Below are 14,513 nucleotides of genomic sequence, written 5' to 3' on the forward strand. Positions count from 1 at the left end.
ACTGCTGCCCCAGAATATCCTTGTTTTTGGCCTGTGTGACTTGTTTGTCTCTTTCTAACTTCACTGCTTCCTCCAGGGTTTTTATTCTCTTCAGCCTGTCACTATTTAGTAATAGCCCTCACAGCACCTGCAGAGGGGTCCAACCCACTGTGGCTGCCATGGCCTGCAGCTCCTTCTTTTTTAAAGAGCAATACTCCCCCACTTTCACTAGAATCTGTAAGAGGCCCATAGGCGTATTGGGGGTGTCACCTCATTTCCTGGATGGGCCCCAAGAATCTACAAGACTTGCCACCTCAAACAACATGGACTCAGAGTCCCACTCCTGGATTCCCCCTGGCATCGGGATTCCCAGCCCCACTCCGCTAACTCTCACCCAGGATTCCCCCCAGTAGACTCAGGATTTCCTCTGGCAGACTCAGGATTCCCCCGCAGCAGATTCAAGATCCTCTTAGCAGAGTTCCCCCGGCATGTTCCCACCTAAGGTTGACTTACCCAGGGTATTTTTTGGAACATCCTCCCAGCTACGCTAATTGTAATGCAGGAGCTCCAGGCCAGGAGGACCAGAAGGACCAGAGGAGTGAGACATGCCATTTATTACTCACGATACAGAGAAGCTTCAGCACTTGGTCGGTTGGAGCTGCAGGAAAAGGCAGCAGGCCAAAGGCAAGCGATGTTTTATCCCCAAGCGGGGGCAGCTTGCAGATAGTGTCCATTAGAATGGCAGACCAGCCAGCTTCTCGAGCAGAGCAAGCAGATAATATCCATGGGAACAGCCAAAGGAGCAGAGAGTTCCCATGGGAACAGCAGAGAATGTCCTTGGGAGCAGGCACTGCAGAGAAAGCCCTGTGTCGCTGTTCACTGTCCTCCTTGGGGCTACTGACTTAGTAGTCCTTTTGGTCTTCTGAGTATGTGAAGGAGTTATGTTTTGTATTAACCCCACAAATATCAAAAGTACTAAAACTTAATATTCTTTCATCTGTTAAAAGGACAAAGTTTTCTTGGACTATTGGTCTGCTACTGATAAGATATTGTGAAAAAGCTTTCTGGCTAGAAAGCAAAGATTTCGTCTTTATCAAAATAATTTTTTGTGTTCTATGTTGTCTTGTCGTGTCCTTGATTACTTAAGAAAACTCAGTATCCTCAACAGTAAGAACTAAATTTTGCTAACAATTATGTAACCTTTATATTCCTCTTTGACGTCTTCTATTGTCACTTTGTTAAATAGATAATTAAGTACTGTTTCAAAATGACTTATGATCTTATTTAGTTAAATGTCTAAACCTTTTGATATATTTTAACAAACTTCCCAGAGTTCAAATTATAAAGTGTTAACCTGGGAATAACTGAGGTTTTCCACAGGGTCCCTAGAACATCTCAAAAGATTTATTATCCCTCTTTTTAAAAAAGAAACTTTAAACTAATTAGACTTATTTGGTGTGTTAAACTGCATGGAAAGCATTGTAAAATAAGTGGTGAAGTGGCGATAAACTTCTAGGATAGATTTGTTGCAGGAAGCGACACCCGACGGAGGAATTCTGATGCTCAGACAACTTTGTTTAGAGGAAGGAGAATTTATTAGGCCGGTGGAGCATGTGGGGTTAACAACTCCATGCGTGAGCTCGCTCTAGTTGGATTTATTACCGTTTATATACCTTTGCAGGGGCACGTGATTCCTTTGTCTGAGGTTTCACATGTCCCTCCTTACTCAGAGTGGGGAGGGGGAGCTTTGGGTGGGAGGGCTGCAAGGGAGGAATTTCTAGACCCCTGGTCTTACAGGTCATTTGTCTTGTAGAGTCTGAGACCTTGGTGTTATCAGCACTTTTATTGTATTCTTGAACAGAGAGCCAGGACTCCTAGCTTACGGACAGGGAGCTGCACTCATTGATGTCGCGCCTGCTCAGCGAGTTCCTTATCCAAAGGCTGAGCTCTAACTGTAACACAACAAACAGTTCCACACAGTCTTGACATTCATACACAGCTACAGAGATAAGGAAGGGGCTGGAGAATCCTTGAGGTGGGGGATGCAGCTGTGGAAAACGCGTTAACTGAAGAGCATAGGGCAGAATGGGGGAAGAGAGAACAGTTTTAACCGGCTGAGTCGGTTATTTCTGCAGGCCCTTTGCATTTTTTCAGATGCCTCCTCTCCTCTCTCAGATTGTATGAGTAAGCGATAACTGTAAATTAAACAAATAGGGTTATGGGAAATCCAAAACAGGCTCCCCAGCAAACCCCATTTTTCAGTGTTTGCCTTCCTTCATCCACCATAGTATATTTAAGCTGGACCTCATTTAACTACCACTTAGTGCAGGTTATCAATATGTTCTTTTTGCTTGTATGTTTTCCAGATGGATTGAAGCCTTCCCCCGCCACAAGGCTAATGCCCTCACAATGGCAAAAAGAAACTGTTAGAAAATGTGTTTCCCACTTGGGATACACCATCCAAAATCTCTAGTGATCAAGGCACCCACTTCACTGGGCAAATCATACGAACCTTGACAAAAAGCCTTGCAAACTTCTTGGAATTATCACTGACCCTATCATTCTCAATTATCAGGCAAGGCTGAGAGAACTAATGGAAAAACTGGATGGAAGCAGAACAAGTTTTAATTATATGGGACCAAATGAACTGAGGGGTTGATTACAATTTTATGAATTCTTATTTGAAACATTGCAGTTAATGTTTGTTTGTTTGTTTGTTTTTCCTAAATGTGAGGAATATTTTTTTTCCTCTCAAGCTTGCTATGACTTAGAGCAATATGGTAAATTGTACCTTTAGAGGCAGCATTGAAACATTGATTTTTTTTCTCCCTACCTAATCCCTCCAGAATTCAGAAACTTTTTTTTAGTAAGTATTGTTATTTTCATGGCAATATTGTTATTTGCATAAATTCAATAAGAATCTGTTCATCTTCCAACAGGACACGATTGGAGACTGGTTATATTCCCAAGGGTTTGATTGGAATGTCATATTTGAGAGAGACATGAATAGACTCAGATATGACCATACAACTTTAAGGAATTAAGACCGACTTACGGAAGCCAATAAAAGCCTCTTGGAAAAATTGGCCTGATACCTTGCTTACAATTTTCCCAACAGCCTTACTGGGTTAGCAAAGAATGTCACTTCCAGGCAGGCATAGGAACCTCTGGCTATTTTGGAGACCTTGAGAAGAGATGAATTCATGCACATCTATAGGTACTGCAGGCGATATCCGATGGCAAGTTTTTCTGGCTTTGAGAGGCCATTTAAAGTTCAATTTGAAGATTCTGTATGAAAATTTCCAGCAAATCAGATTTAAGGAGCCAATATGGTTAATTAGTATTCTTGCTGGAGTTATACACATAATCAAGACAAGTTTATTGAAATTAGACTTATTTTGCAAATAAATTAGTCTTACTTTGGCTATCTATGTTAAAAGTGAGAGTGATTTTAGAGAGAAAAGCTATGTTTCAGTAATACACCTTTCTGGACTGGATGCTGAGTTCTTCCAATTTCCTCCAAAATCTGCCAATGACTCTCTAAATTAACATTTTCTTTTTTTTCTTCCGTCCTTTGACTTGGAATTATGGAGAATTAAAATTGCCCTTTTGCCAAAGCCATGCAAGCTAAAGTGGGACAACTTGATACAAACCATCAATATCACCACAGTAGCTCACATATGGACAATCTTCATGCCTCTTGCAGAAAAGTCATTAGAGACATTCAAATTGCAGAAAAGGAGAATCTATCAGACCATAACTTCCCACATCCACTCCATCTGAAGATGCTTTGGGACAGACATCTAGAAATCTTCTCAACTGGCTGCTTTACAACTCAGCAGATGGGGTTATGATTGCTTCATTCATTAACCATTGTTTTCCTTTTGTTTCCATAGAGATAACTCTTGTTAAATACTTGATTGCTTGCACCATGGATCTAGCTTTGGATGCCCACCTATACCTCTGCCTCCTGAAATGAGACACAACTGTTTAACTAAACTGACCTAAACTCAGGCTGAGACTGTTTAATGAGATAGGGAACAATCTATCAACCCAACTTTGGAAATGTGAAACTTCTCAGGAAATTTCAGAGGAGGGAACTATGGGGGTTCAGAACGAGTCACCCTAGCATGTGCTTCTGTAGTATGCAGATTATTCTGAGCCAAAGACAGCTGAGACCTTGTGGGCTGTCCAAATCTGTAGAAAAATTTTATACCTGAAGACTGCCTACAGAAGCAAAATCTCAACAGATTGAGAAAATGCTCTAGAGAATGGAACTTTTGCAGTTCATTTTATACATAGAATCAAAGGAGAAAACATTACACGAAATCCATTGCTGGTAGTTTAAGGAGGCAAGAGAAAGCAAAATGAGGATATCGCTAGGATTGGATAAAAAGAAAATGGAGAGTTACACACGTCTTTTATATTGGTAAGTGCAGGATAGTTAATGTCACTGCTGGGGTGATGTGAAATCCAACGTTGCCCCAGCAGCGTGGGGGAGGAGGAGAAGGAGGACGGTGGTGTTGTATGTTGTCCCTCCATTCTTCCCAAGCAAAGAATTCTGCAGCAAAGAATTACGGGTCGGCGAGATTGAGAATAAGTAAGACTTATTGAAAGTACATTTTAGAAGGAGACGGACTGCACTAAGGAAGGCTGCAGCCCTGTGGAATTTGGGAGATGAAGAGATAAGACAGTACACCCCAAAAGGAGGAGTGGGTTTTCAGCCAGGAGAGCTGTAACAATGCAGAAATGAGAAGGTCTCTTTATATTTGGGCCGAGATGGGAGGTCTTAGATGATCTGTATGTGAGGTCACCTTGACTGACAGTTGACTGCTACAGAATGCTTTGTCTACTGTGCATGTACTTACCCAGAATTCAGTCTGTTATAATTAGATTCATAAACTTCCAGGCATAGTCATATTATAATGATAGTATAATGAGGCTGAAGTTATGGGCAGTATTTTCTGCGCATGCGTTTGTAGCTGGTTTAGCCAGCAGCTTTTATGGCCTTCATGCTCTAGGATTTGGGGTAATTTATAACCCTAAAAGGGAGGTGTTTCTGGGAGGTCCTTTAGGAGGGTCTTCAAGGGACCTTTCTATGGTTACAGAGCTGGACCTTGGCTACTATTGCTCATGCCTGACTAACTACCTAACAGTTAACATTTAACATTTACAGTAAATGAGGATAGTATACAGGCAAAAAAAAATCAGATGCTCCTTCGAGGGTGGTTACCCTTTCCAGGGGTCTGTAAAAGAGAATTACTCTGGCGTTTCAAAGGTTTGTTAAAAAGTTATAGTACTGGGGTGTGACTACCCACCCTGACTTGCCCAGTCAGGACTTCACATCAGATAACCCTGTGAGGTTACTTTGGTCACTGAGCTTATCAGATTTACTACATACTCCCTTTTTTGTTCAAAGTAGATATGTATTAAATTTGGTCATTTTCTCTCGTTAATCTGTCTTTTGTAGATTTAATTATTAAACTAGCCAAAAGAACCCTAAGGGGAGGGAAAATTTTCTTCCTCTCCCACAGGGGCATATGAAGTCATGTGTTTTTAAGGTTTTCTGTGATGGGCTGCATATAAACCTGGGTGCCTCCCCTTTAAGAGGATGGAAGTTCCTGTCCGCTTCTAAAAGTCACTATTTCCCTGCGCCCCACGCACTCAGGTAGTGGTTCCACTAGAGATTAAAAAGAGTTAACCTCTCCTGACTGCGCGTGCAGAAGAGAAACTACATTACCCAGAAGTCTGTGCCGGATAAGCAGCGGTGATAGTTGATCCAATAAGAGACCGTCAGGGGGACGTTTCTTGCGTCCCGCAGTGTTGGGTGGGATTTCTGGTGTCCCCGGCCACTTTCTTCTTCAAAGCCGAAGGTTCCGTGCGTACCCGCTTTTCCGGACAGGCGGCACCTCAGCACCTTGCAGAGAAGCACGGTAAGAAGAGGACAGCCATCTCTGCGCCTTGTAGGACCTGGAAGAGGGTTCCAGTGAGCCCTTAGGAACGTGTCTCTCGCCGCCTCTCTTGGCTCCGCTCCGCACACGGACTTCCTTGTCCGTGTTAACTTTCATGGATCTGGCGCAGGTGAGTGCAGGGTGCCCCGGATCCCTACCCACTCCAACTGCTACCTTCATTGTCTGGCGCCCTGTTCTGTAGGTTTGGGGTACCAAAGTTTGGGGCGCGCTGTTCTGGCAGCTGGAAGAATATGCGAGGAGCTGTGGGCAGATGCGACATAGCTTTATTCAGGCATATCAGGCAGGACACAGCAAGGCACAACCACCCATCCAGCTCCCCAGCCTGCATAGGCGGGGCTGTTCTTATCACAATAGTGGCTTAAGGCCAGATCCTATAATCAATCACAATCACAGTGCGCATGCGGTCTATAGGTTGTATAGGACGCTGTATCTAAGGTTACGTAGGACGCGGTAGCTAAGGCCCTCGGGAAACCGCCGGGCTTGCTGGGAGTGAGCCTGACTGCGTCCATTTCGTTTTGTCAAGTCCTCTCACCCAACACTCCCCGACAGTGGGAGCTGGTTTTACCTGGGGGAGTCTTCACCCTCCCCTTGGCTGCTCTTGGATCTGGGGGTCCTGGCATGGATCACTGGCAGCCCATAGCAGTCCAGGACGGAGTTTGCATGGAGAGATTCTATTTTCTAGCAATCACCGGTTTGAGGAGTGGAAGGAAGAAATGTAGCTTCTCAGAATCTTTCCAATACACTCCATCTGCGTAAACCTTCTCGCTGGGTGGAACATGGGCTGCTGAGTGCAGAGACCTCAGGGCCTTGTCTGAGTCCACTCATTATCGTTGGCCTGTATTTCCTCAGGTATAAAATGGGAGTATTAACAATTGTTCCCTCTTGGTTGAGGGAACTGGAGAGGACACTCGTGTTAATATGTGTCTGTCCCCCAGCACGGCCCAGGGTGCATCATTTTCTGTACTCTTGCCAGAGCCCGCGTTGATCTTAAGGCTTCACGCCAAGAAGGATCTGGCCTGTGTCAGGGCTGAGCAGATCATGTCGGCTACGACAAGTGTCAGCGCCATTGCTGATTGAAAAGGGACGGTTTAGGTGGTGAGACGCCCAGTTGGAGGAATGCACAAGAGGCCGACATGAGAATGAAACGGCAGGCACCAACTTTATTGTGCGGAGCACACTTCTGTTGGGAAGTGCAGTCTATTGCAGGGGGCGCACAGTATTGCACGCACTTCTGCTCTCCAGGGGCCACTTGGCTCCTTGCATAGCAGAGTACAAAAGTGGCATTCAGTCACACATGTGCGATACAATAAACTGAAGTATGTTTACATATTTTCTAAATCTGGGGTCCTATTCCTAGCCGTGGGTCTGGATCACAGCCAGACCGTGGACCAGCCAGACCTTGGGCCAGTCAGGCCTTGGATCAGCCAGGCCTTGGATAACAACCAGACCTTGGATCACAGCCAGACCTGGGGCCAGCCAGGCCTGGCACCCACAGCCTTTGGGCCTTCCTGGGCTCTGGCCTCTACAAAGTGATGAGTGGAGTGGGAGGTAGATAGCCTGGGGGGAAAGGTGGATGGGAAGAACACTTTTGGAGTTGCTGCTGTTCTGCTGAAGCACTGAAGATCACAGGTCGGGCTGAGAGCCAAGAAGGCTCCTAAATTCATCTTTGGCAATTGACATCTTGCAAATGGGGTTGACATGCTACTGACGACAGTGAATCAATCCACATGTTTAAGACACATGTGAAAAGCAAATCCATTACATATTCGGTGTGAATGAACAAAGTGGTGCTATAATAAATCAGTGACTGAAAGTCACTTCACTGGATGATCTGATCACAAATTCCTAACTGGGCATGCCTACCCACCTGGATGTTGTAACCACCCACAAGGGAGCACATGATCTTGTTTAGTAGCCTCTCTCACCTTTGTGTAATCTTTACTTCTCTCCTTAATTCTACATGTATAAAAAGAAACTGCTAAACTGGCATTCTCTGGAGTATTTGAGATCTTACTTCTTGGCAATGTTGCCAAGTTGGTTCAAATAAACTCTTCTAAAACTTCTCTATAAGTTTGGACGTTTCTCATATCAACATCAGTAATGATGATGTGCAAGAGTGTTTTGTCTTTTTAGACATAAACACATGACAGCCCTGGATTGCTCTCTAGCTTGGCACCCTATTCACTTTTTTCATAACCCTAATCACTGTCAGGATCTGTCTTGTTTATTTGTCTATGTGGTTCCCTTTCTCACTTCATTTCATGCTCCTTCCAGTGTTCCCTCCTGAGAGAGGCCTTCTCCACTCACCCCATTTAAAGTCGTCCCAGTCCTTGATGCCCTCATTGTTTTGTTGTCTGTAGAATCCTTAAGGCTATTCGAGATAGTATTTTGCATTCTTCCTGGGTCCTGGACTCCTGTTCTCTGCTTTATCCTCAGGCCTAGAACAGTACAGGGCCTGTGACCAGCGCTCCATTGTGGTTAATGAGTGAATGACTCCTCTCCAGGGACTGCCATGGCCCACAAGGCTCTACTTCATCTCCACCCAGCTCTGCCCCTTCCCCTTCAGTTCTCTTTCTGATCCTCCTTGCTCACTGCTCTCCAGCTAAGCTGTCTTGAACATTCCAAGCTCTTTCTCACTTCCTGGGCTTTGCCCATGCAGTTTCCTCAGCCTGGAAAACCACCTCCAGATCTCCACAGGGCTGCCTCTTCCTTCCCAGCTCCGTACCAGTGTCACTTCTCGGAAGGGCCTTTCCTTGGCCTTGCTAATTCTAGATAAAGTATTCCCTGCCCCGACCTGCCCATCTTCTGAAGTCTTGTGTACAGATTCTGGTACAGTTACAAAAGCAGAAATGGAGTCTCATTTGTTTTGGGTTTTTTTGTTTGTTTCCAGAGTGTTCTGGGAGCAAAGAGGAAAAATAACCACTAAAAGCCTTCGTTTAGCACTTGCTCTGGGCTGAGGCAGAGTTATCCCCACCTCCTCAGAGTTTGGTTCTTTTTTCATCCCTGCTGTATAGACAAGGAACTTGAGACCTGCTGTAACACAGGAGCTCCAGGCCTGGAACTTGCACTTGGGCTTTGGATATTCCAAAAAACTACCAGGAGGGAGGACCAAAGGGGTCAGACATGCCGTTTATTACACACGAGGCCCGGGAGCTCCAACGGCGGCTGGTCTGAGCTGCAAAATACTGCACCCAGCTAAGAGGAAGCAACGTTTTATACACACAAGCAGAGAGAGGGGTTATCTCATTGGGGGAGCAGCCGCCTTCTCAGACGGATTAAGCAGATAATGTCCATGGGAGCAGGCACTGCCGAGAGCCCTTAGTTCACTGCCTTCCTTATGGCTGCTGACCAGGCAGCCCTCTGTCTTCTGAGTACATGGAGAGGCTATGTTCCAAATTAACCCCACACCTGCCAAAGGTCACAGAGCTCCTAAGTAGCCAAAGTCAACACCCAGCACACTGACCACCAGAGCCTGCTTCCTTAATCATCCTTTCACCCGCAGTGGACTGGGAAGGCCTGGAGTTTATACCTAATGCAAACTTTGCAAGGCAGGAGGTGTTCCTTTGGCATGTGGACTTGGGAACGAGGGGGCATGGCAGACCTCCGGCCAGATAGAGGTGTATATATACTGGCAGGGAGTATTTCTGAGATGTGTCTCAGGAGGGTGAGATTGTGTGGTCTTTTATGGATGTTCAAATTCTGTCTGTGTTCCTGGTACATATGTGACTCTGGGTGACTTGCTAGAGCTGCTGAGCCTCAGGTCACCGACTGTGCCCTAGAGCTGATGATGGTGTTTACATCATAGCTGTGGAGGATTCATGAAAATAGGGAAAACATGCCAAGCACTGACATGTGCCAAAGCACTCCAGTGTTTGCTTCGTGAACATTTTTTCTTTAATTGTCCAACCACCTAGTGAAGTGGGAACTATTACTATATTGATGTGGAAATCAGAGATCAGAGAAATAAGTTGACTTCCCTCAGATTATAGAAGGTGGGTATTATTCCCAGTAGGCCATATCAAAGCCAGAATCTCGCTCTAGAACAGGAATGGGTTGGGAAGACGCAGCATGGCTTAGGCACACAGTAAGGACCAGTGGGACTCAACTGCTGCTGCTTTTGTCGTGATTAGTGCTTTGATCATTGGCATGTCCTCCCTATTCCTTTTCATTCCCAAAGTGCTGGCTGTCTATGCCTCTTAGGTATCACAGCCATGCCATTGCCTTGTGTCTTTCATGAATGCTTTTGGCATAAAAAGCTTTTGTCTCTAACACAGTCACATTCTGTCCAATGGCAGGTCTGACTCTTTGGAACCTGGCACAAAGCTAGGCTCCCAGGAAGTGCTCATTGATACTGGCCTTAGGCCCAATGGTCCTTTACCAGTGACCTGGCATTGAGTTCTACTCTCATCTCACCTGCCCTGGGCCAACGAAGCTACCTCTGTTTGACTTTTCAGACATCAGTTACCTTCAAGGACGTGGCAGTGACCTTTACCCAGGACGAGTGGGAGCAGCTGAACCCTGCCCAGAGGACCCTATACTGGGAAGTGATGCTGGAGACCTGTAGGCTCCTGATCTCCCTGGGTAAGGCCTCACTGCTCCTTTCTGTGGGGACCTGCAGCCTTCTTCATTCCACTTTTTGTTCAGAAGATTTCTGCAGGATCCCTGCAGCCCCAACATGTATTGGTTTTTACCTTCTCCTGCCTTGTCTTCCTATAATCTCCTACAGGGAATTTTGGGCAAGAAATGTAGTTCCCCTCCAGATATCTCCAAGACCAAAGGAGGAGGAGTTATAGGAGGATATATGGGCTTCTTTTAGTATCCAAAGGCAAGATATCCGGTTGGGAACCTGAAAGACTAAACTCAGGAAATGGAAGAAATCCTGATTAGATCTTGGCCTCAGGGACTTCTGATCTTTATGTCTCTTTGTAGGTCTCCTTGTGCCATTCTCAGCAGATTGGCTTTTTCTGTCACATGGAGATGAAGTGGCCAGCCCTGTCCTCGCTCTAAGAAACCCTCCAATTTCATATCTCTACTTCTGTTTTTTTCTTTCATTTCTCTGTCTTCCTCTCTGCGTGGTTGTCTCTGTGCAGATGTCCTAGTGGCAGGAAACAGCCACCTGAGGCCACACTTCCCTTTACTTCTCACTGCAGTGCTTGGCACAGGCTGGCCCTAGTCTTTCCCTTCTCCTGATTCCCACAAGATGGAAGCTGAGTGGCCAGGCTTGGTTGGTTCACACAGCCCAGTCAGCAAGACTCATTCAGAAAATGGGTCAACCAGACAAGACACCAGGAGGCGTCTTTGTGAGTCCTACTATCATTCTAGGCATCACAATTCATTTTAAAGGATTCTGTGGCCCCTGATGCCTACCTGCTCTTCCCTTGTGTCCTAAAGTCTGGACCGCGATCCTCTCTTGGTATGCAAGGTCATTTTAGGGGTTATAAACGACAAATGGCATCGATGGACAATCAGAGAAAGCCATTCCTTCCCTACTTACTAATTGTTTAGGGAGAAAGTATCTGTTTTGTGTTGTCTTTTTTAATGCCCTTTTGACTATTGGTCAGTATTTTAAAAAGCAATTAATAGCAATGGTAATCATTAATGTTCTGTGATCACTGGTGCGCTCAGGTCCCGGGACTGCGTCTGAACAATTGGGGGGCTTCTCTGGGGTGGAGTCAAGGGCGATGGGTCGGCCTAGACAGCCAGCACTACCTTACTCGGCCTTTAGAGCGCAATGATGATATTCTTGGCCTTGGTTTCCAGGTCACATATCCACTTGGACAAGAGCAGCCTCGTTCCAAGGCATCCTCTCCATCCCAAAGTCCCAGACGGCACTGAGGCATTTCATTTTGTCTTTGCTAAAATGTGTGTATCTTATTTCTTTCTCCACAAACAGGATATCCAGTTACCCACTTAGAGCCAATGCATCTACCGGAGCACAGGCAGGAGCTATGGATGGTGAAGAGAGGCCTCTCCCGAAGTGTCTGTCCAGGTGGGTGGCCAAGATTTAGGCAGTGGGTGTCATGGCAGCCTTAGCTGTGAGGGGACCACTGCCTCTGGAATTCCGTGAGAAGCTTCTTCTTGCAACCTCCTTGGGTGCGTGGGTTGGTGTAGAGCCCTTCGTCTTGAGGCCCCTCTGTCCTCTTACCTCAGTACATTGTTTACTGCCACTGGGTAAAGAACCTGTCCTGTTAGGTAAGAGTGAGGCTCTGGGCTTCAATTGATTGATCTTCAAACCTGCCTTGGCCCCTCACCAGCCCTGTGACAATAGGGAAGTGGCATGGTTTTGTCGTGCCTCATTTAGCTAAGTTAGGCTGAGTTAATGCTCAGCGCAATAACAGATAACCTCCAAAATCTCAGTGGCTCAACACATGAAAAATATTTTTCTCACTCATGGCAGGGTCCATGTCAGTCAGCGTGGGAGTTCATATCACATTATTCAGAGACCCATGTGCCTTCTGTCACATGTGGCTTTATGATTATCCTGGCATCATTCTGCTGGCAGAGGAGAAACAAGAGAGGAAGGATAGAGTCACGCCCAGTTGCACACACACACACCGCTTTCCCTCAGATTCTACTCGAGAACTCAGCAGTTGTCCTTTTCTCTTTGGATGCAGCAGAGAGATGAGGTTTAGCTGTGTGCCCAAGGAGAAGAGCAGATGAGTTTGGCTTACATCAGCCCGGTCTGCTGCACTCAGCCTACTTTTGAAAAATGAAAGTGGTAAGAATTTCTAACTCATTGGGTTGTTTGAAGATGTAATCATTTAATGCATGAAATTGCTTAGCACCGCGCCTGAGCTGTAAGGAGCTCCACAAAAGTCAGCTGTTAGGATCTTTCATGTAATGATTTCAACCACAACGCAGAATATCTCACATGTCCTTCTGGACTCAGAAGAAAAGAGCCTATCTTACTCTATCTGCCTGTACTTTGCATCCCACCCTTCTCCATTCACCCGTCCTCCCACTTGTCAGGCAGAAGCAATTCCTAGCTCCACTGGCCTCCTGTCCCTCCTTTACTGTAAAACCTCAAGGTAACATTTGGTTTTGCCTGTCTCATATGTGGGCTACTGAGGGCAGTTGGAGTTGTCGAGTGTGTTGATTGGCGCCACTGCAGAGCCATGGTCTTGCCCCCCTCCTTCCTTGCACTGCTCAGCCAGCTCTAGCCAGCCCCTTCTCAGCCCAACTGAGCCTCTTCCACTTATCCTTCAATTACATTCCACATGTTCCATCAAATTCTTCATGCCTAGAAGGAAATCATGATCTTTCCCACTCCTTCATCCTCCACAGTGTCACTGGATGGCCCTGTCACTCAGCCATCCTCGTCTTGCTTATTTTATGTTTTTCACATCAAGTAAATCTATCACCTCCACCACCTCCGTGAGCTCCACCACTAACATACTAGTCCAGGCCTTCATCACCTTTTGCCAGGATGACGTGAACACACTGCTCACTGGTCGGCCCACATCTGCGCTCTGTTTCTGGTCAGCTCTGTCTCCTGTACCAGCTCCCCTATCCACTCAACCATGGATCCAAACATCGACCACTCCCTGAGCCATCGATGTCTCAGCAAGCAACCTACTTCATGTCCTGAGCTTGTTCCTCGACCTTACGGATTTATCCGTCTGTCTCACACCTGTAGCTTTCTTTCCAATCTCTATGGCAGAGGTCTTGCCCTCTGCCATGGCCATTTCCTGCACCAGAGATCAAATCACATCTCCTGTCTTCTCAGGGACCTTGCTTCTTCACTTGTTTTCTGTTTCTTTTGTATCTTTATCTTCTTTACTCAACATAAAAAACATACTCAGGGTGCTTTCTTGGGATAAATAAAACACAACAGTCCTGGCTCCATGGCAGTTTCTGAGTAGCATTGACCACTACATTTGTACAACCAAACTCTTGGAGGAGTTCTTATTCAAAGAAAAGTTGTCTACACTTGACTTCCTTAGCTCCACAATACTCTTTATTTCTTTTTTTACTTATATATGGCAATATGCATGTATCTTAAGAGTTCAGTCTGAGAAATTTTTACATAGATATAAGCCCAAGTAACCACCACCCAGGTCAACATATACAGTACTTCCAGCAATTCGGGAGGCTTCTCATACTTCCTCCTAGACCAGTAACCAGTATTTAGACTCTATCACCACAGAGTAGTTTTGACTGTTCTTGAATTAATAGAAATGGAACCCCATTGTATAGTCTGTCATGTCTGTCTGCTTTTGATCATCAGTATGTCTGAGATCCATTCTCGTAGCTGCATACAGTCGAACTGTTCTTACTCAGTACTCAGCAGGATCTCATTGTAGTGTATCCTTTCTCCTGTCATTGCCACTTTAATTTTTTTCCTGCGTCTGATATTACATATATTCATCTTCTCATTATTTTTGGTGGGAGTATATACAAGAATGGAATGACTGGGTCTTAGGGTAGGTATATGATTAGCTTGAACAGAAACTGCCAAACAGTTTTGCCTCACCCTTCCACACTCCCAGCAGCCATGTGCGAGTGCCCATTGTTCCACATCCTCTTCAGCACTTGATATCTCCCCTGCCTTTTTTTTTTTTT

At 45.6% G+C, this 14,513-nt stretch overlaps 1 protein-coding gene across 2 annotated transcripts in view; it reads left to right on the forward strand.

The window, feature by feature from the left end:
- The first annotated feature begins 5,776 nt into the window (after window positions 1-5,776).
- LOC105299876 (zinc finger protein 599-like) overlaps window positions 5,777-14,513 on the forward strand; it is an 18,177-nt gene continuing 9,440 nt past the window's right edge. Inside the window, exons 1-3 of one of the 2 annotated variants that reach the window (XM_011371830.2) lie at window positions 5,777-6,060; window positions 10,406-10,532; window positions 11,845-11,940. In XM_011371830.2, the coding sequence (XP_011370132.1) occupies window positions 6,046-6,060; window positions 10,406-10,532; window positions 11,845-11,940 (238 nt within the window). In that variant the 5' untranslated portion in view covers window positions 5,777-6,045. The remainder of the gene's footprint in view (window positions 6,061-10,405; window positions 10,533-11,844; window positions 11,941-14,513) is intronic. The other variant, XM_011371831.2, reaches the window with a different exon arrangement.

The sequence above is a fragment of the Pteropus vampyrus genome, unplaced genomic scaffold (assembly GCF_000151845.1).
Source record: "Pteropus vampyrus isolate Shadow unplaced genomic scaffold, Pvam_2.0 Scaffold196, whole genome shotgun sequence".
Classification (NCBI taxonomy): domain Eukaryota; kingdom Metazoa; phylum Chordata; class Mammalia; order Chiroptera; family Pteropodidae; genus Pteropus; species Pteropus vampyrus.